This window comes from Entamoeba histolytica, genomic scaffold (genome assembly GCF_000208925.1).
Source record: "Entamoeba histolytica HM-1:IMSS scf_1104750518301 genomic scaffold, whole genome shotgun sequence".
Lineage (NCBI taxonomy): Eukaryota > Evosea > Mastigamoebida > Endamoebidae > Entamoeba > Entamoeba histolytica.
In genome coordinates this window covers 71,241-94,488 of record NW_001914885.1, presented here as the reverse complement: position 1 = coordinate 94,488, position 23,248 = coordinate 71,241, and the positions used below count along the sequence as shown (strand labels likewise).

General features: G+C 26.5%; 15 protein-coding genes across 15 annotated transcripts; 10 read left to right on the top strand and 5 right to left on the bottom strand.

The window, feature by feature from the left end:
• Positions 1 to 517: 517 nt before the first annotated feature.
• EHI_131220 (uncharacterized protein) lies at positions 518 to 1,021 on the top strand (the record flags this gene model as incomplete). The annotated part of the gene is made up of 2 exons (XM_001913498.1): positions 518 to 680; positions 732 to 1,021. 2 exons carry the CDS (start codon positions 518 to 520, stop codon positions 1,019 to 1,021), a joined length of 453 nt encoding a protein of 150 aa, XP_001913533.1.
• Positions 1,022 to 1,742: 721 nt separating this feature from the next.
• On the top strand, positions 1,743 to 2,189 carry EHI_131210 (uncharacterized protein; the record flags this gene model as incomplete). Its single annotated transcript, XM_001913497.1, has 1 exon — positions 1,743 to 2,189. The coding sequence occupies one exon, from the start codon at positions 1,743 to 1,745 to the stop codon at positions 2,187 to 2,189; it is 447 nt and encodes a 148-aa protein (XP_001913532.1).
• Positions 2,190 to 2,466: 277 nt separating this feature from the next.
• On the top strand, positions 2,467 to 3,171 carry EHI_131200 (uncharacterized protein; the record flags this gene model as incomplete). Its single annotated transcript, XM_649285.2, has 1 exon — positions 2,467 to 3,171. One exon carries the CDS (start codon positions 2,467 to 2,469, stop codon positions 3,169 to 3,171), a length of 705 nt encoding a protein of 234 aa, XP_654377.1.
• Positions 3,172 to 3,370: 199 nt separating this feature from the next.
• EHI_131190 (40S ribosomal protein S16, putative) lies at positions 3,371 to 3,898 on the bottom strand. The gene has a single exon (XM_650440.2). It carries the CDS (start codon positions 3,878 to 3,880, stop codon positions 3,407 to 3,409), a length of 474 nt encoding a protein of 157 aa, XP_655532.1. The 5' UTR covers positions 3,881 to 3,898; the 3' UTR covers positions 3,371 to 3,406.
• Positions 3,899 to 4,120: 222 nt separating this feature from the next.
• EHI_131180 (uncharacterized protein) lies at positions 4,121 to 5,815 on the top strand (the record flags this gene model as incomplete). Its single annotated transcript, XM_650439.1, has 1 exon — positions 4,121 to 5,815. One exon carries the CDS (start codon positions 4,121 to 4,123, stop codon positions 5,813 to 5,815), a length of 1,695 nt encoding a protein of 564 aa, XP_655531.1.
• A 518-nt stretch (positions 5,816 to 6,333) lies between these two features.
• EHI_131170 (Rab family GTPase) lies at positions 6,334 to 6,945 on the top strand (the record flags this gene model as incomplete). The annotated part of the gene is made up of 1 exon (XM_650437.1): positions 6,334 to 6,945. One exon carries the CDS (start codon positions 6,334 to 6,336, stop codon positions 6,943 to 6,945), a length of 612 nt encoding a protein of 203 aa, XP_655529.1.
• A 123-nt stretch (positions 6,946 to 7,068) lies between these two features.
• Positions 7,069 to 8,181, bottom strand: EHI_131160 (uncharacterized protein; the record flags this gene model as incomplete). Its single annotated transcript, XM_650436.1, has 2 exons — positions 7,069 to 7,373; positions 7,431 to 8,181. The coding sequence occupies 2 exons, from the start codon at positions 8,179 to 8,181 to the stop codon at positions 7,069 to 7,071; spliced, it is 1,056 nt and encodes a 351-aa protein (XP_655528.1).
• Positions 8,182 to 8,524: 343 nt separating this feature from the next.
• EHI_131150 (DNA-directed RNA polymerase II subunit, putative) lies at positions 8,525 to 9,210 on the bottom strand (the record flags this gene model as incomplete). The annotated part of the gene is made up of 4 exons (XM_650435.2): positions 8,525 to 8,569; positions 8,625 to 8,921; positions 8,966 to 9,124; positions 9,169 to 9,210. The coding sequence occupies 4 exons, from the start codon at positions 9,208 to 9,210 to the stop codon at positions 8,525 to 8,527; spliced, it is 543 nt and encodes a 180-aa protein (XP_655527.2).
• Positions 9,211 to 9,471: 261 nt separating this feature from the next.
• EHI_131140 (uncharacterized protein) lies at positions 9,472 to 12,024 on the top strand (the record flags this gene model as incomplete). The annotated part of the gene is made up of 1 exon (XM_650434.1): positions 9,472 to 12,024. One exon carries the CDS (start codon positions 9,472 to 9,474, stop codon positions 12,022 to 12,024), a length of 2,553 nt encoding a protein of 850 aa, XP_655526.1.
• Positions 12,025 to 12,089: 65 nt separating this feature from the next.
• On the bottom strand, positions 12,090 to 13,323 carry EHI_131130 (uncharacterized protein; the record flags this gene model as incomplete). Its single annotated transcript, XM_650433.2, has 1 exon — positions 12,090 to 13,323. One exon carries the CDS (start codon positions 13,321 to 13,323, stop codon positions 12,103 to 12,105), a length of 1,221 nt encoding a protein of 406 aa, XP_655525.1. The 3' UTR covers positions 12,090 to 12,102.
• Positions 13,324 to 13,706: 383 nt separating this feature from the next.
• On the top strand, positions 13,707 to 14,578 carry EHI_131120 (ELL complex EAP30 subunit, putative; the record flags this gene model as incomplete). Its single annotated transcript, XM_650432.2, has 4 exons — positions 13,707 to 13,935; positions 13,986 to 14,154; positions 14,201 to 14,418; positions 14,481 to 14,578. 4 exons carry the CDS (start codon positions 13,707 to 13,709, stop codon positions 14,576 to 14,578), a joined length of 714 nt encoding a protein of 237 aa, XP_655524.2.
• An 88-nt stretch (positions 14,579 to 14,666) lies between these two features.
• On the top strand, positions 14,667 to 15,131 carry EHI_131110 (uncharacterized protein; the record flags this gene model as incomplete). Its single annotated transcript, XM_650431.1, has 1 exon — positions 14,667 to 15,131. One exon carries the CDS (start codon positions 14,667 to 14,669, stop codon positions 15,129 to 15,131), a length of 465 nt encoding a protein of 154 aa, XP_655523.1.
• Positions 15,132 to 15,187: 56 nt separating this feature from the next.
• EHI_131100 (uncharacterized protein) lies at positions 15,188 to 16,498 on the top strand (the record flags this gene model as incomplete). The annotated part of the gene is made up of 1 exon (XM_650430.1): positions 15,188 to 16,498. The coding sequence occupies one exon, from the start codon at positions 15,188 to 15,190 to the stop codon at positions 16,496 to 16,498; it is 1,311 nt and encodes a 436-aa protein (XP_655522.1).
• An 89-nt stretch (positions 16,499 to 16,587) lies between these two features.
• On the top strand, positions 16,588 to 17,601 carry EHI_131090 (ubiquitin carboxyl-terminal hydrolase, putative; the record flags this gene model as incomplete). Its single annotated transcript, XM_650429.1, has 1 exon — positions 16,588 to 17,601. The coding sequence occupies one exon, from the start codon at positions 16,588 to 16,590 to the stop codon at positions 17,599 to 17,601; it is 1,014 nt and encodes a 337-aa protein (XP_655521.1).
• Positions 17,602 to 17,638: 37 nt separating this feature from the next.
• EHI_131080 (DEAD/DEAH box helicase, putative) lies at positions 17,639 to 23,053 on the bottom strand (the record flags this gene model as incomplete). The annotated part of the gene is made up of 1 exon (XM_650428.1): positions 17,639 to 23,053. One exon carries the CDS (start codon positions 23,051 to 23,053, stop codon positions 17,639 to 17,641), a length of 5,415 nt encoding a protein of 1,804 aa, XP_655520.1.
• Positions 23,054 to 23,248: the final 195 nt, after the last annotated feature.

Sequence of the window (23,248 nt, the reverse complement as noted above, 5' to 3'; positions counted from 1 at the left end):
GTAATAACTATGAAACAAATATATATAATGTTTATGAAATAAACCAAATAACTGTTAATCCCTGGTGTTTTAGAACTATTGAATAAAACAATAAATGAAAGAATATATATAAAAAAGTTAAAATTTTACTTCAAAAAATTAATTTTAAAAACACAGACTGTATGTTAATAATGAAATAACAGAAAAAGACAGAAATGAATTAAATATAATTTTATGTATTAAACAGAACAATGTAGTTAATGAAATAATTAGTATTATAACAGAAAAGAATAAACCAAAAATAAGAAATAAAACAAATAACATATGAAACAAATGTATAAGAATAATTCTATAAGAAATAAATCAACAAATGAGTGATAATATTAAATTCAGTACAATGAAAATGAAAAAATTAATATAAAAAATCAATAAGGAATCTTTATTAATAAATAAATTTGTGTTATTAAAGTAATATTATTTTTTGTTTTTCATTTTTTTTTTCTGAATTAAAGAAGTAAAAGAACTTAGAATTATTTGGATGAATAACGATCTTCCTAATCCTCCTCTAGCTTATTTTTCTGTTATTTGGTATTTAGTTCTATTAATTGTAATTGTATTTGAAGTGTATTGGAACTATATACATCCTCCATTTACAAAAACGTTTAGTATTTTTGTTTTGATTGAAATAATTTTTTTAATATGTTTGTTATAAAAACGTTTATTTTCAAGTAATTTAAAATATTGATACATAGGCCAAACTTGTTGTTTATGTTTATATGCTTATTCTACTACTCAAGGATGTGTTATTTATTTATTACAACGATTTTGTGATATAGTTCATATTTTATCTTTATTTATGTCATATTGTGTTTGGGGAAATGGTTATTTCAAAAATGTAACTTATGGTGTTAAAACAGCATGGAATAGTTTAAAAGCACCTTATTTTATATTATTAGCAATGATATTATATGATATTATTTCTATATCTCTTTCAGTTTCATTTACTATATTGTCAGGTGATTGTACTGTTTGTTGTTATTAAATGTTCTTGTTATTTATGTTCTCATATCTTTTAGTCAATTGTATATTCAAATATATCTAATGCTATTTCTTTTCTCAATCTCTTCCGTTTGTTTTAATATAACTTTTATTTTATATTTGTATAATTAACTTAATATTCATTAACACAGAAACATTTGTTGTTATTTGTGTATTAATTGCTGTGTTAATATGGTTTATTCGTTATAATAGAAAAATGAAAGTAAATCATGAAAGTTTATTAGGGAAGATTTATTTATTATTCTTGTATTGTGTTTGTTATCTTTTTCTTTACTTTTTATAGTTTTATATCTCATTTTCATCACTTAGTTCATTGTATCAACAGTAATAATATTTACCATCTTTGTTTTAAAATTTATTTTGTTATTAGTTCTTCGTATAACAAATATTTCATTAGATTTTGCATTATACAAAATATTTATGCATCATATCCCAGATCTTCTTCAAGTCCTTGCAGAAATATTTTTAACATTAAATATGAATGAATGTTTTAAGAGAATATTCAAGTTAGATTATTAACAAAAGTGTTTTCTTTCATTTTTGTTTTTGTTATTTATTATTTTCTAAAAAAAAAAACAAAAATTTTAAAATAGAAAAAGAGCGATAGAAGAAGTTTAATGACAAATGAAAACTCTCAATTTTTAGTAAAAAGAAATAAAAAAGAAAGAAAAAACTAATAGAAAGAACTTAGAAATAATAATTTAATGATTAAAATTAATTTAACTCTCATTCTTCGAGGGCTTTATGCTTTTTGTGGTTTATTAGTAATACTTTGTGGATTAATCCATCTTTGTAAGTGGGGCTGGTCTAATTGGTCAATTCATGGTGTTAAATCAAATGCTTCTGTAATTTGTGGATTTGTTGCATTATTACTAATGGTTAATGGTATTTATATGATTATTTCTCCATGGGCTATGTTTATCCCAGTTGCTAAACAATATATTAATTTCTGGAATGCTCCAGTTACTATTGCATGGTTGATTGTTACTGGTATTATTACTCTCTTCTACGTTGGATTCTTTGGTCTTTTCACTAGTATTATTATTTGGCTTGTTTCCATTTATGCCATTGTTGTTGTAGTTTTATCTTGTGTTAAAGGAGGTGATGAAGAACAATCATCAGAAGACAAGAATGATCCATACAACCCATAATTTCATTTGATTTGACATTTTTTAGTTTTATTATTTTTATTAGAAAATATATTATAATTAATAGATAATTCTTTGTCTTTATAACATGGAACTTAAAAAGAAGTAAAAAGCAAGTCATGGAGGAGTTAAAGAAACTTATTCAACAAAACAAAAAAGAAGACTTAAATGAAATTTATAAAATATCAAATGAATGTTTGTTTTATATAAATAATTAATAACTTAATAATGAATTTCTATTATAGAATTTATAATTTTATTAAGAAAGAAAATAATTGAGATGATAGTATATTCACAAAAACAAAACGATGTTAATGTCTTTAAAATTTTAATTATTTCATCAATTAAATTAGGAAAAGATGTTATGCAATTTGAAGAAACAATGAAACAAAATGGAATGAATTTTGAATTAGCATTAGCTAAGTATAATATTGAAAAGTATGATGAAGCACTTTCTTTACTTGGTTCAGAAGAAAAGGATAAAGTGTTAAAAGCTCAAATACTTCAGAAACAAGGAAAATTTAATGAAGCTGCAAAAATTTATACTGAAGTATTAGAAACTACTAAACAACCTAAAACTGGAATTTTAACTAATTTGGCTGCTTGTATTGTTTCTGATCCATCAATTGATTCATCTCTTCTTGGTACTAAAACATCTGATTATGTCAGTGAGACTTATGGAAATGCTGCTTTAATTATGCTAAGAAAAGGAGAAATTACCAAAGCTGAATCTTATTTCAATAAAGCATTGGGATCTTCTGCATTAACCAATCACATTACTGTTGATAATAAAAATGAAAATCAATTAGATGAAGATGATAGTAAACTTAAAGCATTACAAAAACGTAAAGAGAAAAGACAAAGAAGAAGACAAAGAAAAATGATTAAAAAGCATGGTAAAGTAGATCCTAAAACAATTGATCCAGAACGTTGGATTCCATTATATCAACGTAAGAAAAAGCAAAAGAAAGGTGGAAAGAAATAAACTTAATTATCCTTTTAACTTTTTTTTATCATTTATTTATTGATGATAAGACACATTCAATAAAAAGAATATCATTCAAGTACAACCTCAACTTGTTTTTAATTATTTGTTATAAGATGAAAAAAGAAGAATAAGTCTATTAAATAAAATCAGACTATTGATAACAAAAATAATTATGCAAAGAAAGAAATAAACCAATTTTATAACAATTAAGAACTTATCAATTTGAAATAGCTCATCTGTATGATTTTTGGTATTTAGCACGAGCTCCTGGTCCTCCGAATTTCTTAGCTTCACATCTTCTTGGATCAGCAACAAGGAGAGTTCTATCATATTCAAGGAATTTAGCTTTAAGTTCATTCTTTGTAGTTTCATCAACAAACTTTTGGTTGTAAGCAATAAGGGCTTTAGCAATGGCTTGTCTAATGGCATAAGCTTGAGCAACTTGTCCACCACCAGTGACTCTGATTTTAAGGTCTAATTTAGCATAGTTTTCTTTACCAACAATGAATAATGGTTCAAAAACTTTAATTCTTAATACTGGTGGGTTGATAAGATCAAGTGGAACACCATTAACTCTAATCATACCTTTTCCTTCTTTGCAAAGACAGACAGCAATGGCAGTCTTTTTCTTTCCGAAAACTTGAACGCTCTTAAGAGCCTCAGTGTGTTTCTTTTGGGTTTTACCAGCGGCTTTTACGGCTGACATGCTGATTGCAAAGGGTTAGTTCATTTTTTTAGATCTCATTCTAATTAATTTTATTATATTTTATTATATCTTCGTTTTTTACAAACCTTAAAAAATAAAAAACAAAAAATGATATATAAAACAGAAATTAATTTATCTTGTTAAAAGAAAAGATGAGATAGTTATTTAAAGGCTGAAAGTGGTTAGAGTTAAGAATGCTTGGTGATACCTCACAGAACTCAAAAATCATTTCAATTGAAAATGGAGAAAATAAAGAAAAAACCACAAAGTGGATCACTTGATGATTTAATAAAGAAAAAGAAAGACAACAAATCACATGGATTATTTTCTCTTTTATTTGGAACTCATTCAAAACCAAGTTCACCAGTAATGTATCATGTTAAAACAAATGAATATCATAGCCAACAAAGAATAATGAAAGTTAAAGGAGAAAGTTTACATTACTCCAAAGAACAAACAACTACGGTAATTAAAAATGAAAAAGAAGTACAAAATATTGAAGAAACAACACAGTTAACAAAAGAACATTTAAAAGAACGATATTATGATTATTTAATGTCTTTAAATGAAGAAGAAATTTATCAATTAATAAGATATATTCCTATGAGATTAACAGAAAAAGAAAGAGGATATTTAGATGTATTAGAAGCAGCATTAGATGTTAGTGAATATACAAATAATGTTGATATTGCTAAATCTGATTATGAATATTATGGATATTATTGTGGAAAAAGAGACATTAGTGTTAATGAAATAAAAAAAGAAGAATTAATAATAAAAGAGCATAATGAATTTAAAAGTACATTACTTGGAATATTGGTTACCAATAACTTAAAAGAGGGATTAAAAATATTAAAAGATAAAACATTAGAAGAAGTATTTATGCAAGATTGTTTTGAAGTTGGAAGAAGATATAAAGCAGCAAATCCATCTATGATGAGAGAAACATATCAAAAAATGATGCATATTTTACAAGATGCTATAAATTATAATCCTAAATTTATTGGTAAAGAATTTGTAAAGAATAAAAACTGGAAACCTATTTATACTGTTGAAATGGGAATGAAAGAATGTAATATGAAAATAGAAGATATTATGAAATGTATTAAACTGAGAGAAGAAGGATTAACTTTAGAAGAAATTGAAAAACAATATGGAGAACATGGTCTTCGTATTGTATATTCAATTAGAGATGGAATTGAAGCATCAGCAAAAACATGTGGAGTTGTATTTGGTATGTTAAAACAATTAGAACGATTTAGAGATAAAGAGAATACTACTCTTTCATTAGAAATTCAATTTGGAAAAGATGGGTCAAGACTAACACAAAGTCATTCTGAACATTTTTTATTTGTTCAACAAAGTCTAAGACTATGGTGGAATGTTATGAGACATATGTCATTGTTATGGATAATGAATGATAAAGACTTTTTAAGTGGAAGAAGTTATAGTTTAGTTAATACTGGACAAGGTTTACAAAGATTACAACAATGTCCAAATGTTTCTTCTGCTATTCATCAAATTCTTAGTCAAACACAAAGTACTATGTGTGAAGGAAAAGAGTGGAGAGGGTTAAGTGTAGTTCATTTAGGAGATAGAGATGTACCAAATTGTTTATTTTTTATTGACAAATATTCACAAGTACCATGGATTCTTTCACCAGTTCTTCGTACAACAAGACGTATGTTTAGTCATAAAGAATTAAAACGAGTACCAACGTATTTTGAAACTTATAGTTCAAGAAATTGGGGACGATGTATTCTTCAACACTTCTTTCAACATGCATTTGATGGAAGTGGGTCAGATGGAGGAAGTTGTATTGATGGAAGGTTAACTTCAGCATGGAATTGGTGTTCAATGATTGAAAAATATTCATATTATCCTTTATTTTTATTATGTGATTTTGAAGGATTTGAAGGTCCATATAAGAAATAAATAATTAAGAAATGTTTTTGGTTAATAAAATGACTTAGTTTTTTTTAGTATTTTATAATGCTGGAGGTGGTGGAGGTGGGGGAATAGAATCAAGTGATACAATAGGAGGTATGGTTGCTGGTTCATTAGGTTGAACTGGTGTTGAAGAAGGGTCATTTGTACATTCACTTGTTTCAATTGAATTTAATTTCATTTCCAAAAGACTAAGAGTATTTTCTAAAGGATGAATATACAAGAAATAAGAAATAAAGAATTATCAAACCAATATTATCTAATGCAAGAGTTGAATTTATTAGAAAAGAGTTTGAGTAATCCAGAACATGATTAAGGAAATCAAGAGTTTCATAATTAAAACAATTAACAGCCAAAGTGGTATTATTTGAGTCTATGTGTGGAGTTTTATTATTTGAGTTGAGGTCTGAGAATGAAGAGTCCATTTAAAATGATTATTCATAGTTTTTGTTATAAAAAAAATATAAAAAACTCGAATTACTAAAAAACTTTCATATTAAACATCCATGAATGATTTCAATGATTCAATAGTATTTAAAATTATTGTTATTGGTGATGCTAATGTAGGGAAAACGTCTTTAGTTAAAAGATATGTTGATAGAGAATTTTATAAAGAATTAAAACCAACTATTGGAGTTGATATAAAAAATAAAACAATAAATATAAATGAAGAAAATATCTGTCTTACTTTTTTTGATACTGCAGGTCAAGAAAAATTTGCTGCTGTTACTGATAGTTATTTTAAAGGTGCAAAGGCATGTATTATTGTTTATGATATTACTAAAGCAGTCACATTTAATAGTGTTGATAAATGGTATAACAAATTAAGAAATATTGTTAGTGACCCTATCCCAGTTTTAATTATTGGAAATAAGTCAGATATTGAACAACAAAGAGATATTACTACTGATGTTGGGGCTTCTCTTGCAAGAAAATTAGGTGCTTTTTTTATTGAAACTTCATGTTTAAATGGGTCTAATGTTGACAAAGCAATTAAAATTATTTCTAATGAAATTATTAATAATAAAGTAGTTGAAAATTTACGTTTAACTCAATCAACAAGTCTTCGTCTTGAAAAACCTGATGTTGAGCAACAATCATCAAAACAATGTTGCTAATTAAATTGTTTCTATTCTTTTTATCTTATCTTTTTTTTGATTAATTTTTGAAATAAAAAACAAAAAAAAAAATAAGTTAAAATAACAAAAAAAAAAGTAAATGAATGAGAAAAATAATAGTTTTTATTCTTCTTCAGAACTTGAATCTTCTAAATCAGACACAACACAATCTTCAAATTTAAGAGATTCTAGTGTTGACTCAACTTTTTCACGTACAGATGAAATAGTATTTGGATTAAATTCAATGTCATTAATACCCATTTTTAATTCTTGTAATTGAGTCATTTCTTTATTAAATACTAAACGTAATTCCCATAAAAATCTAAAATATTCTTCTGAATTTTTTGATGTAGTTTCTTGTCTTCTGTAATGAGAAATAATAGTTTTGTCGCCATCAAGAATTACTGCAATTTCCCAAACCATTGGTTCTAATAATAATAAGTATTAAAAAAAACAATAAATGAAATAAAATAAATAAAACAAACGTGCATCTTTAATAAACAAATTACCACATACTGCTTTTAATTTCATAGTAGAACTTGCAATAATTTTTTGATTAATTGCTTTTAAAAATGTAATAACAGGAGATACTTCATTTGATCCTTCGTCAACATAAACACTTTTTAATACTCTCATTAAAAATGTTTTTTGTACAGAAAGATCTTCTGAATTATCCATAACAGCATTCCATTCTTTTTCTACTCGTTCACAATGTTTTTCATCAAAGATTTTAGTAATACATTGAATAACTTTTAAACAATCACCTGTTGTAACTTTATTTCCTTGTACATCAACTACAATTTTAACTTTACCATCAGTTTTATTACCATCTTCTGGGAATAAACAAGAAATTTCATTTTCATTTGTTTTACGTACAATAGATAAATGTTTTAATAAACGCGGTAAATCTCCAGCAATAGGAAATGTTTCAAAATTCCCTTCAACAACTACTTTTCTAGTTTGATCTCTCCAATCAGGCATATTCTTTAAAAGATTAACCATTGAACCAGTGGCATACCCTGCTACTTTTGGATTAGCAATGGCTACAGGTTGAAGTTTTGAAGTTTCTTCACTAGTTAATTTCTTTTCTTTTGCTTCTTTCTTTTCTTTTTTGCTTTTTTCTTTTTTCTCTTTCTTTTCTTTCTTTTCTTCACTTGTTGTATGTTTAATTCGAGAGAATAAATCAAATAATCCTTTCTTCTGTTTCTTCACCTTCACCCCTTCTGCTTCACTCATCTCAAATTATTAGATGTTATTTTTTTCTTTTTGTTTTTTCCGTTTTTTAAAAGTCTCCTTATCATTGCTATTTTTATTCTCCAAGTTTTTGATTTTCTTTTTTATTTATTTTTTCTTAAAACTCCCGCTCTCTTCCTTCTTTCTTTCTTATCTCAAAAATATTCACGGAAATTACCAAAAATAACATAATTGTTTAGTTTTTGTTATAAGTTTTTTTATTATTTAAAATAGTATCTATTTAAGTTTTGTCCTCGGAACAACGAAACTGTTTTGATTATTTTTATGAATAACAGAATATAAAAACTGTATATAAAACATATATCACAAATAATTTGTTATTTTCTCAGTCATGAGATGAAAAAGATCTTTCAATAGTCCCTAAACATTTCTATAATATAATTAATATCTATTCTTATTAAAATATCATTAAATAAAAAACAAACTTTTCCATTGATGTTATAATCAACAACATCTGAACGGACACGGACATGACTACCTTTTCTTATTTGATATTGAGAAGTTCGATCTTTATCACGATAACAACCACTTTGTTCAACATATTCACAATCAGCTACTTTTGATGCTGTGACATGAATATTTTTCCATGACCCTACGTCTACAGTAACACCTTCTTTATTAACACTAGAAATAATACCATCAACAACTTCTGATCGGATAATTTTTTGAACAATTGCTTCAAACTTTACTGAAAAGACAACATTCCCTGTTCCTTCTGCAATCTACTTTTTGAGTAATGATTATAAAATTAAAATGAATATCAAACTCTTATAGGTTTATGTTCTAAAACATTTAACACACAAATTACAATACACTCATAATCTTTATTATATCCTGTTGTTTCGGAAATATATTTGTCAAGATAGTCTTCGATACCTCCATTTAAGTGTTCAGGAGTAACTTGAATCGTGTATGATAAAATAAGCTAAAAAATAAATCAATGTTCAAATGAATTAAAACATTATAAACAAAAGATAAAGTAAAAAACCTTGAAGAACATGACTCAATCATTTTTAGATTTTTTCTTATTATTTTTTAATTACTTTTTTTTTTGTTTTATATTTTTGTTATAATAATGTTTTTTTTTTCTAAATTAATTTTTTTGGATATTCATTTTTATTTAAAAAAAAAATTTGATTTCAAGTTAAGACATAAAACAAATTTTAAAGAAATAATAAAAAAATAGAAGAATATAGTAAATAAAAATAGTTAAATACAAAAAAAGAATAGAAGAAAAATTATTGAACTAAAATTGTATAAGAAAAGGACAATATGGTAAAAGACGAGAAATTACTTCCAAGAGAACAAAGGGAAAGTATACAAAATCTTCGTAATAAAATTAAAGCACAATTTCAAGGAGAATTAGAAATACTTCATGCACAAAAATTCCTTGTTAAATTATATGATTTACAACAAAAAGAAATATCAGAAGAAAAGAAAAAAGCTAAAGGAAAAAAAAGAAATAAAATTAAACCACGTAAAAGACCTGCCCGTGTTATTTCAGAAACATCACCAGAAAATACAGAAATTGCTATTCGTGTACATGACTTACGTATTTTAGATAAAGATTATGATCCTTTACCTGTATTCCTTGTTAGAAGTACATATGGAAGTGAAACTGCTATGGTATATAAAAGATTTGATCAATTTGAAGAACTTCATTCTGAATTAAAGCCAAAAAATCTTGCTGCACAATTACCTACTAAAGCTGATGCATTTAAAGAAGATACAAGTGATTTATTAACTCAACTTACAAAATATATGTTAGTTATATTAAAAGAAAAAAGAATTGCTCATTCTAAAACGTTAAGAACATTCTTAGGTCATGCTACAGAAAAAGATGCATATTCAGATGTGTTTGATTGGGCAATGAAACGAATTAGTGCATTTACTCATAATATTGTTTATCATGATCCTGTTGAAGGGTTAACCAAATATATTGTAGTTGAAGTTTGTTATGAAGATGATTCAGTAAAACGACCTGATGCAAAAAATAAACAAGAATTCCTTGAATTTTTAAGAATTGTAATGAAAGCAACAGCAGAAGATATTAGTGAATTTTGGTTCCAAATACAAAAAGATTTTGAAGCAGTTGAATTATCATTAAATAACTTCTCTGATATGAAAATGTTATTAGATGAATATTGGGGATATATTCATACAGTTCAAAATGCTGCTAAAGATAGTATAAGTGAATATCTTAAAGAATTTCATGTTACAACTAATGTTGTATTAAAGGAAATGTTACCTTGTTTTAAATATTTATATGGACATTTTGAAGGATTATTAGAAGTATGTCATTCATTACAACAAGAACTTGTTGATCCAAATTGTGCAGTTATTTCTGATGATGTTGAAACAGAGTTATATGATATGAAAAGAATTATTAAAGATTGCCCACCATCTTTATATGAACAAATGGGTGAAATTGCTGGTCATATTTCACCACCATTTACGAAGTTAAGATTATTTTTTACTTGTTTTGATCATATTATTGAAGGAATGACTGGTTTTTTCCAAGTAAGAAATATTGTTACAGTATTAAATGAAATGATGGCACGAAAAGTTGGAATGGTAAAAGATGAAGATATTAGTAAGAAAAGAATAGATACAATGGAAGATGAATTATATATTTTCCTATGGAGATTTGAAAGAGATGGTAAATTTGATGTATGGAGATGTTTTTATGAAATTGATAAAAAGATTACAGCAGAATACCAAGCATTATCTCCTGATGAAAAGATTCAATTAAAAGATTATTTTTATACATTAACTAATATGATTGTTTCAATATCTGATCATTGTTTATTAATGACTGATATTCTTCATAGAGGATTAAAAAAGTTTTGGTGGAAAGCTATGGACTATTTATCATTTAAAACATTAAATAAAAGAAAAAAAGAAATAAATATTCCTGAAGTTATTAAAGAATCATTTGAATTTGGAGTACAAAAAATGGTAAAACATTTAAGAAAAAATTTAATGAGTTGTATGACTGATTGTATTGCAGAAATTTTTGCTAAAGCTGTTAGAGAAGAAATTATGGATCAATGTCAAGCAAGGCAAACACATGTTGAAATTTCTGAACAATATATTAAAATTATGCCATTTGAAGTTATTGTATTAAATGCATATTTACATATGTTAAAAGATGAAATATATAATTGTGTTTTTAAGTGGATTCATTTCTTTGTAATGAAAAACGTAAAGGTAGTAAGAAGAAAAGAAAAAGAAGATGTTGCTGTTGTTGATGAAGAAGTTGTTATTAAAAAGAAAAAAATAGAAGAACCAAAGAAAGGAGAATCTCAAGAAGAAATGAACCAAGCAAATAATAAAGAAAAATCAAGAATTAGTTTAGAACCAAATATTTCAGATGTTGACATGATTATTAAAGATGACAAAGAAGAGAAAAATGAAAATAACTTAGAAGGAGAAAAAGAGTCAGCAAAGAAAGAAGATAATACTGAAGAAGAAGAAAAGAAGTCAATTAAAAGTAAAACATCAAAAACTGAAGTTATTAATGATGAAGACTTAACATTTGAATGTGAGTTAAGTAATGAAGAAAATACAAATGAAGAACAGGAAGAAGAAGAAGAAGAAGAGGACGATAGTGAAGAAGAAGAGGATGAAAGTGATGTTGTTGAAGAGAAAAAAGAAAAGAAACCTGAAAGTGAAGAAAAGAAACCTATTCAAAGTAAAGAAGCATATGGATTTTCTGATATATCTTCTAAGTTAAATTTCTCAGATGTTATTAATGAATTAAACTTAGACTTAACAGAAACTACTGAATATTCATCAAGCTCTGATGATTTAGAATTGTTGTAATTCTTATTTGTTAAACACAAAAATTTGTTTAAAAAATAATAAAAAGAAAAAGATTTAATAAAAAGGAAGAATAAAAATTTAATTTGAATATAATAATGGTTCTTTTTCTTCTTCTTTTTTCTCTTCAATAATAACTTCTTCATTTGAAGGATATTTAAATAATTTAGGTATCTTAATAACTCTTGTGTATAATAAGAAACCTCCTGTAAGGAATATAAATCCAAATACTTCAATAAATGTAAACCATCCAACTTTTTCTCCAATGTCTGGGTCAACAACATAATACAAGAATACTGAACATATCCAAATAGTAATCATTCTCATTGGCTCCATAACATTTCTAACCATAGCATTAACGTAATCAGTAATCATCATACCTGTTACATTGAAAGCTAAAATTGAAAAAACATAAGCAATGGTAATACAAATTAATGCAGGAGAATGACCTAACATAATGAAAGTATCTAAAGTATCTTCATATAATCCTTTTGGCATAAAATCTAATCCCATAATTGGCATCATAATAGAACAAATAATAAGTCCATATAAACCTTCAAGACCAACAATGAAACTAACAGGAGCTTTAATATCATGAAGGAATTGTTCTTCAAGAATAGTTTGGAAAGCTTGAAGGAATTGGGCGATTAAAATAAGTGAAATACCAATAAGAGTAGCATACCATGGATATACTTTTGGTCCATCAGTGTTACTTGATGAATCACCTGAAGATGTCTCAACAACATCTGGTTGAGCTCCAGGGCAAAAAGCAGCACTTCCAATTGCTGCAAGAGAAACAACAATAATAATAACACCAATTATTTCAAAAAGATACATTTTATGTTTACGATAAAAAACAGCTAATATTGCAGTAAAAACAATAATACTTCCTCTCATCATTTGGAAAACACTAGATGGAACAACAATCAATCCAAAATTCATTAAATAAGTAGCTAAGAAATCACAAAAAGCAGGAATAAGCATTAATAAAAATCCTTTCCATGTCATTGACTCTTTTTCACTCTTTAAATCTTTTTTAAATAATGGGAGAATATGAAATTGAATAAAATAAAGAATTAAACAAAGAGTCATTCCTAAAAACATTGCCCAATTTAAAAACAATGGTTTAATAAAATAATGAACATCATTATCTTTACCTTCTGCTTTTAATTGATAAGCAGTTTTTGATAAAATTGTTGTAGCTGTACCAGTAAGTAAAAAGACAACAATAATAGATGTCATAACTAAATACTTATTTACAAATGTATTAAATGCATTAGAAATTTTCTCTTTTGAAGACATATTATTTGGATTTAAAGTTAAAGTTTGTTTGTTATTTTAAACCCTGGAAGTTTGTACTATTTTATTCTTTTCTGATCATCGAATGTTGAACGATTAAATTAAAGAATAGATTAGAACTTTTTAGAATGTTATTTAAAAAGTGTTGAAAGTTTTTGAAAGAAAGGAATCAATGATTAAAAACAAAGTATTTTAACGAAGAAGAAAGAAGAATAACCACTCAACAATCTCATTTTCTAATGATGTATTGTAAATAGCTTCAAAGAAGATTGAGGTAATGTTTATTAAATAAAGAAAGAATTTAAAATACAAAAAGACATAAAGAAAAGAAAGAACAAAGAAGAAACCAAGAACTAAAAATTAAAAATTAAAAAAATAACACAATAATGTCAAAAAGAACAATTGATTTGTTATGTAGACAAAAAGAAGCGATGTCAACTAAAGGGAAAGAGTTTTGTTTAGTTAATCAAAAAGAACGAGAAAGACAGATCAATCTTTTTAAACTTAAATTAGAAGAATTTTTACAAAATAATAGATATGAAATTACAAATGATGTTAATATTCAAAATATGTTATATATCTTATGTAGAAAAATGGGGGTTGAACCATTAACAAGTTTGGTAATAAAATAAATATAAAAGAATGTAAAACACTTAATATGTTAGCTGAAAAAAGTTATTTTAATATTTTTTTTGGAAGTAATGCTTTTTATAATGAACTTACTGTCCAAATTATAGAAGAGTGTTATAAATCAAGAGAGTCAAATGGTGGAATTATTGAAATAAATAAATTATGTGAATTAATTAATAAAAAAAGAAAATCAATAATTAGGCAGTTTGTTCATTATTATTAAATAATAACTTATTTAATAACATCATAGAAATGATATTTTTAAGGCAATTAATCAAGCAAAATGTCTAGGAGAAGGATTAAAAGTTGTTACTATTTATCAACAAAGTTATGTTATTAGTGTTCCATTTGAATTAGCTGATGATCAACAAGTTGTTTTAACTTTATTAAATAAAAAGCCATATTTTTTAGAAGATGAATTGCTTATTATTGGATGGTCAAAAGAACGAGTTAAAGGAACATTAGTTTGTTTGAAATTATTTTCTTCAATTATTGTTTTTTTTTTTTCATTTACTCATTAAAAAAGATAGGGTTATTAAACATAGGAATGTTGTGGGTTGATGATCAATTTCCATTAGATGGTAAAACAACAAGAGCATATTGGACATCATTATATAACTTGTTTTAAATTCACTTTATTAAGTTTACGTTAATTTTTTTTATTACATTATTGCTATTGATTTTGATCTAGTTATTTCTTTTGTCATTTATTAATAATGAAACCATTAAATAATACTCTTAAACCTTCTAGAGTAAATAACACTGATTCTCATCAATTAGAATTAGAGTATTTAAGTCAAAAAATATTTGAACGATATTACCCATTAATACTCATTGATGATGATGAAAATCAAACATTGAATAGATTGGTAAATAATACTGACATTAATTTATCATATAAAATACTTAAATTATGTATTGAAGATGGTATATTAATTAATACATCATCTCCTGCTGTTCTTGCAGAACAAAGAAAATTCCAGTCAATAAAAAGATTCATTGAACAACTTCCTGAAGATCCTCTTGTTGAACAATCAAAAACGCTTCATCAGTTAATTGATAAAACAAATGAGGTTTTAGACAAATATTATAATGAACTTAATTTATCAAAATCGACTACATCAAATGATTTAGTGCTTTATTCTTTAATAACAAAAAAATATCAAGGAGTATTAAATTGAATAACAATAATTTTTCATTGTTTCCAAAAAACACTCTGAACTAAAAAAGAAGATTAATGGCAACACTTCGTGAAACCCCAAATATTACTTCATTATGTTCACAACGGAGAGAAGAACTTATGAAAATGAGAATGAAAAGAAGAAATGAGTTACTTAAAAGAAATATTAATAATAATCAATTTGAACAACTTGAAACTTTAATATTACAAAGTGACAACCCTATCTTACTTCTTACACAAAATACTTCTGTTATTAATCAAGCTATTATGTCTATTAATAAAGATAACTTTCAAGAACAATTAATTGCTTTGAGATTACTTCATACAATTGTTTCATTACAAATTGAACAATGCCTTATTTTGGTTCAAAGTTCATTTCCTTTTTTAGTCTTTCTTCTTCAATCACCTTCTAATGAAATCGTTGCAATAACATCAAAAATAGTTTCTCTTATTTGTCAAACATCCACACAGTTTAAAGAAAGATTTAATTCACAAGGGATTATCCCAATTATTCTTGACAAACTTTCAAAAGGATTTAACGAAATTCTAACATCAATTTCACTTATCCAATTACTTTCTACATTAACTTTATCAAATCCTATTGGTGTAAAATTATTACTAAATTCTCATGTCCCTCAAACATTAATGCAATTCCTTCCTACAACAAATAATACTAAATTCATTTCATCATCATTATTATTAATATCTTTAATATCATCTGATCAACAATTCATTTCTATTTGTATAAATCAAATGTCATTTCTTCAATACCTTGCTGTAATCTTAACTACATCAATTCAGCCAACTATTATTGCTCCAACACTAACAATTATTGGGAATTTCTTCACTATTAGTACTCCTTCTCAATTAGCTCCATTTCTTACACCAAATGTTATTGATGGATTAATTCGAATAGTGCAAAGGGATAATGTTTTAATGAGTGATGCAGTTTGGGTATTAGGTAATCTTGTTAGTGCAACAAATTTCGAAGTTGTAAGTAAAGTTGTTCAAAGTGGATGTCTTCCATTATTATTTGGACTTTTTGATAATACCGATGATGACCAATTAATTAGTTCATTATTTGTTACAATATCAAATATTATGGCATCAGATAATAATGGAAGTCATCCATTTATTAAGTGTTGTTTAGAACTAGGAATATTAGAATATTTGATTGACTATTTAAAAGATAACCAAACAAATGAATTTATTATGTTATGTTGTGATATTCTAAAATTCTTATTTGACACAGTACCTGACTTATATCAACGACTCAAAAGAATTAATGCAATTGAATTATTAACTGATCTTGCACCTCAACATATCCAAATTCGATATTTATTGGATCAAATCCAATGGAGACAATGATTGATTGATTAATTTTTATGTTTTTCTTTTTTTTTAATTCTTTCTTTTTTTATTTTATTAAAATACATAACTCAAAAAGTTCATTTATAATGTCACAATCTGTAAAACCTAAATCGTTGAATTTAAAGAAAGCATACCCATTGTTTGGCATTAAAAATTTTAGGTCAACATGTTTTGCTAATAGTGTATTCCAGGTATTATGTTCTTTACCACCTTTTGTTGAATATTTAAAAAAAGTAAATCCTACAGATGATATGAAATATACAAAAGCAATAAAAGATATGTTTAACTTATTTCTTCAATGTAATAAAGTTGGAATTCAAAAAGAAATTATTCATCCACCTCAATCAATGAAGGAGATTATTATGAAATTACAAACAGAAAGTGGTCAACATCAAATGGATGCAACAGAATTTTATACTACTTTAATTAACTGTTTACATACTGAATGTAAAAATAAAATATCTGAAGGAGAAGAAGCACAACAAGATGATGATGAGGGATGGGAAGAAGTTGGAAAAAAATTCAAAAAAGTTCAATTAAGAAGTGAAAAAACTGATGGAACAAGTGTAATTTCTGATTATTTTAGAGGAAGTATGAGGTCATTGACTATAACTATTGATGAAATGAAAAAAAAACACAACCAAGCTGTTTTACAAGAGTTTTATGTTTTATCATTACCCATTCAGTCTAAACAAAATTGCGTTAGTTCTGTTAGTCAAGCTATTAATTTAGCTTTCTCAAAAAGAAAAATTGATAACACACATTTTCAACAATTGTTTATTGAAGAAGCACCAAAAGTATTAGTATTACAATTAAACCGTTTTATTTATGATCGTGTGAAATTAGATGTTGTTAAATTAGTTGATCATATTAATTATACTGAATCTCTTCAATTAAAAACAAATAAAGGAAATGTAAATTATAGACTTATAAGTATTATTGAACATCGTGGGAATCAAATAAGAAGAGGACATTATGTAAGTTATGTTAGAAGAGGGGAGAAATGGTATTTTTGTAATGATGAAAATATTCAACTCATTGACCAAAAAGATATTTATGATAAGATGGCATATGTTTTAATTTATTCTTCTTTAAATTAAATGAACTTTTTTTAAATTTAATTCTAAATAAATTGAATTAGACAAATGTAATTGGAAGATCATATTGTTGATCTAAACCAATATAACAATCAGATAATAATAAAACTTTATATGTAAATTCACCTGGGAATAAAGGACATACACACATTAAAGATATTGTACTATTTTTCTTTAAACTAATTCTTTTCATTGCAGCTAATCCACCATCAGGTTTAATAATAATTAAATACCAACCTTCTTGTTTAGTTTTTGGGAATCTTGGTAAAAAGGCATAATTCAAATTATCATTAATTCTTTTTAATGAAATAGTTATATCAAATACTTTATCATCAAGATGAATGTTATTTATTGGTTTAATAAAAACATTTATCCTTGGGAATTTACTTATTTGAAGTAATAAATGTTTAATTTGTTTACCATACATTCCAGCTTTTCTAGCAATTCGTTCAATTTTTTCTTTAGGTGCAACTAATAATTGAGGCAAACAAGTGATACCTTCATTCTCAAATTGTTTTATTGCTTTTTGATGTACTCCAATTAATGTTAAAAATGGTGATTCATCAATCCATCTTCCACTTCCAACCATTTGAAGTATTTCTATTGAACGAACAACAACTTCTGTCCATCCTTTTTCAGCTACACTATCAATAAAAGCTTGAAGAATACGAATACATTGGTCTAAGACACTTTTTGTATCTAATACAAAATCAACAATAGGTAATGTGTTTTCTCCAAAATAAGCACTAAGTAATAAAAATACTTTTGTATGTGGATCATCATATGATTGTCTTAAATTACCATATTTAACTTTCTTTGCTAAAGTTTTACAATGAATATCATCTTCATGTCGTACTGGATGATTATTATATTCTGCTGCATCTGATATAATTTGTAATATTTGAGCATGATTTAAATCTTTCTTCATTCTAGTAGCAAACATTTTAATAGTTCGATAACTAATATAATACATAGTTGATATTTTTCCATTTGTAGTTGTTTCAACATCATTTTCATCCATTTCAATACATTTAGCACTAACCAACTCATTTAATGCATCTTTAACTTTAGAAACAAGGAATTTACCAATTTGTTCTTTTCCATCATACCCATAATAATTAGGATTCTTTAATAGTCTTCTAAAATAATATGTAAATGTTAAAAATTTTACAGCTTCTTTTACATTTGTAACATTACCAACAGCAATTTCTGCATTCAGTTGATCAGCCATAACTGTTTCAAAATAACTTTCTAATGGGAATGGTTCAAATAAGAATTTTCTCAAAAAATCTTTTTTAGGTTCATATGTTAAGATAACAGCTACTCCTTCATTATCATATTGTGGTCTTCCTGCTCTTCCCATCATTTGAAGAACATCTGTTAATGGCATATCAACAAATTGATGCTTTTTACCATCAAAATATTCTGTTCCTTTTATAATAACAAGATGTGCTGGTAAATTAACACCCCAAGCTAATGTAGCTGTAGTAATTAATATTTGAATTTTATTAGACTTAAACAACTTTTCTGTAATTTCTCTATCATGATCATTTAAACCAGCATGGTGCATACCAATTCCATATAACAAACATTCTTTTAATATACCATCAGTAATACTTTTAGTAATTTCATTCATCTCTTCAAATGGCATATGAAGGAATTTTTGAGGATTTCCATCATTAAAACAAAACTTTACTAAATCTTGTGCAGTAAGTCGGGTCTGTCTTCTTGAAGAAACAAATATCATTACTGGTTTATCTGGTGAATGTAATCGAATAGCTTGATAACATGGTTTATTCATTGTTGCCATTCTTGGACAATATGCTTTTGTAGGGAATCCATCAATGTGTGCAATTAATGGAACTGGACGAAGTGATGAATGGAAATTAAACACAGAATCTTTATCTACTCCTATCCAATTCATCATATCATCAACATTTGCAATAGCAGTAGTTAATGCACAAATTCGAGTTTGAATACACAATTTTTTATTTATTTGTTTAGTTCTAGTAACAATTGCCTCAATGACTGGTCCTCTTTCTTCTCCAAGTAAATGAACTTCATCCAAAATAATTAAACCTACTTTTTGTACATAACTTTTCTTTGTCCATAATCTAGTAATACCATCCCACTTTTCTGGTGTTGTTAAAATAATGTCTGCCTTTGCAATTGCAGCACTATCTGGTGTAAAGTCACCAGTTAATTCTACAATATTCTTTCCCAGTGTTTTCAATTTATCTTTCCAATCACTTAATTTTTCTTTTACTAATGCTTTCATTGGTGCAATATATACTACTTTTTTATCTGGAGTATCTCTAAAAATTTTTAACATACAAAGTTCAGCTGCAACAGTTTTTCCTGAACCAGTTGGTGCTCCAACAATAACATTATTATTTGTATTAAAACAAATAAAGAAGAACTGTGTTTGGGGTGGATTAAAATAATGGAAATTAAAGAATGTTTGATATTGTTTTAATGCTGTTGTTGGTAAAGGATGTAATCGTAAGAGTTTTGTCATATAAGACTCATCTGTCGGTAAAGTACTTTCGTCAAATTGAACAGGGAAGTTAGAAGTACAAGCAAAATATTTATCTGAAACTACATCAACCATATATTGAATACCAGAAACAACTGGAACAGTAGCAATAATTTCAATAGGAATACCAGTACCATTATAGTCATCAAGTTTTTTCTCTGAAAGATTAAAACTTTCAAAATAAAACAATTGGTTATAACTATTGTCACTAATAAATAACCAGAAATTTTCCACTGTTCCTAAATCATTTCCCCATCTAAATGCTGGATGAATATGAACTTTCATTTGTAATACTGTTGATGTTAATGGAACACATGTAGTTTCTAATACAAGATATGGATATTCATGAGCTTGTCTTATAATATCAGTTGCATATTGTGGATAATCAATAAATTCAGTTTTGTCCATTTCACAAATAGTATCAATGTCAAGTTTTCGTTGTTGTAGTTTAAGTAAGACTTGAACAGGAAGAGTTTTAAATTGAAACAATGGATGAACCGTATCCCAATTTTGTTGATCTATCATCTTTGCCATTTCTAATAAATTCATTGCTTCACGTGCCAATCCTCTAATACATGCTAATTCAAATAAAGCACGAGTAACTCTTGAAGCATTTTGATTTGCATATAAAGTTTCAGACATTAAGGTATAATTAGTTAGTGTGATATGAGATAAACTTGCTTGAATAAGAATATTTGCTTTATTACAAGCCAAGTCATTTGTCGATGATAATTGCCATCTAACAGAATTACCAAGTGTTTCCATTTCTTGTTTTTCTTCTTCTCTCATTTTTTGTAATTGCTTTAACTCATTTGATGAACAAATAAGATCAAGTAATTGTGGCATTTGCATTCCTTCATGTAATTTCTCTGAAAAAGTATACATTGATTCAACTGTAACATAATAATGAGATGCAATTCTTCCAAGTAATGTTGGTGAAAATGTTATAGTTTCATCATTAATAGTTATCATTTGAAGTTTTTCTAATGATTTGGCAGCACCTCCAATTAATGAATTAAGATCATCAGATGTTATACCTCCAGGGCTACGTTTTAAACAAACGTATAAATAAGTATATTGGAACCATTGTAATGCTTCCTCTAAATTAGTAACAGTCCCAGAGACTATTTCTGCATTTAAATGGTCAGATAATCCATTCATTAACGTTGATTTAATTTTACCCATATTACCGAGAATAGCCATATATTTTTTTAATCCTTCTTTATCAGTAATAATAATACCTGCACCTTCATTATCATATTGTGGTCTTCCTGCTCTTCCAAACATTTGAAGAACATCTAAGATTGAAATTTTATCAGAACATCCTTTATCACTATTAAATACTTCAGTTCCTCTAATAATAACAGTATGGGCTGGTAAATTAACTCCCCATGCTAATGTTGCAGTTGAAACAAGAACTTTTAAAGAACCATTTCTAAATGCATCTTCAATAAATGTTCTATCTGACCTAAACATTCCAGCATTATGTACACCAATTCCCATTTCTAATAACTCTTTAATATCTTTCCCTTGTAATTTTTTTATTCGTGTGGCAAATTCTCTACCTTTATTTCCAGTAAAATATTCTGTTGTTCCTTTTTCTTTCATTCTTTTTATAAACCGTTGTGCAGTTAATACTGTTTCTCTTCTTGTGTGAACAAATACAATAACTTGTTTTCCTCTTTTTACTACAATTTCTGCTTCATCATAAGCTAAGTCAGTAGCATGATGAGTGAATTGGTGACCTTTATTTTCTTTTTCATCTTCAGGTAAAACAATAAACTTAGTAGACATTGGAACTGCTCTATAACTCATATCAAAATGAAATATATTTTCTGGTTTAGCTCTAATAAATTCTCCTACATCTTGATAATTTGGTAATGTAGCTGATAGTCCTACAACACGAATTGGTCTTTGTTGACTTTCAACCATTCTTAATGTTCTTGCAACAATTGTTTCAATAACAGCTCCTCTATCTTCATCCAATAAATGTACTTCATCAACAATAAGTAACTGAATATCATTTACAAATTCTGCATCTTGTTTTCGTGTCAAGACATCAAATTTTTCTGGTGTAGCTACAATAACATGTGTACTTGCAATAACTGCTTTTGGAATGTTAGTATCACCAGTTACTTCTTCAACTCTCATTTTGAAACAACCTAAATGTTTTTTAAAAGTTGTTGTCATTTCTGTAGCAAGTGCTTTTAATGGTGAAATATAAACAATTTTTAAATGTTCCATATCATGCTGGTGCACTTTAACTTCTCTTAACATACATAATAATGCTGTTAATGTTTTACCACATCCAGTTGGTGCACAAACTAACATATTTTCTCCACTATTATAAGCAGTTTCATATACTTTACTTTGTACATAATTTAAATGAGTATAATGTAACATAGCAGGTCTAGTAAAATCATCTAAAATATTTTTAACTTCTAGTCGTTCTGTATTAAGACTTCTAGCAGAAGGAACAGCAGGAATATATAATTCATATCTATCAGGAAGATTTCTTTCAATAGCATTTTGGGGGATAACAGGTTTATTTATCTGTTTTGGTGGGGTATACGAAATTTGATCAGTGGGTTTGGGTGTCTTTTGTCGTTTTGTTTCTTTTGGTTGATTGATTATTTGATGACTTAAAATGGCTGGTAAGTTCTGAATAATACCAGATATAAATTCAAAAGAGTCATCACCATACACTTCAAATAATGACATTTGTAATGCCATTTCATCAGGACTCATTTCAACTAATGATTCAATACTTATTTCTAATTCTTCATTTGACAATCCTAATCGTTCTCTTAAAGTACTGGAATAAGGTGAATTTTTAATATAGTTATGAAGCCAAGTTTCTCCTTCTTTTTGTTGTTGAGGAGAAGGTGTTGGGTTTGGTCTTTTTCGTTGTCTTGGCATAATTGATAGGGTAAATCTAGTTTTCTGATGTTTTATTTCATAATTGTTATGCCTCAATCTTTTTTTCATTTTTGTAATATAAAAAATGTGCTATTCATTATTTTATGTTATTTAACCAAAAGTAAAAAAAATGATAAAATGAATTATTCAATCATAAAAATAAATTAAAAAAATAAAAACAAATTAAAAAAAAAC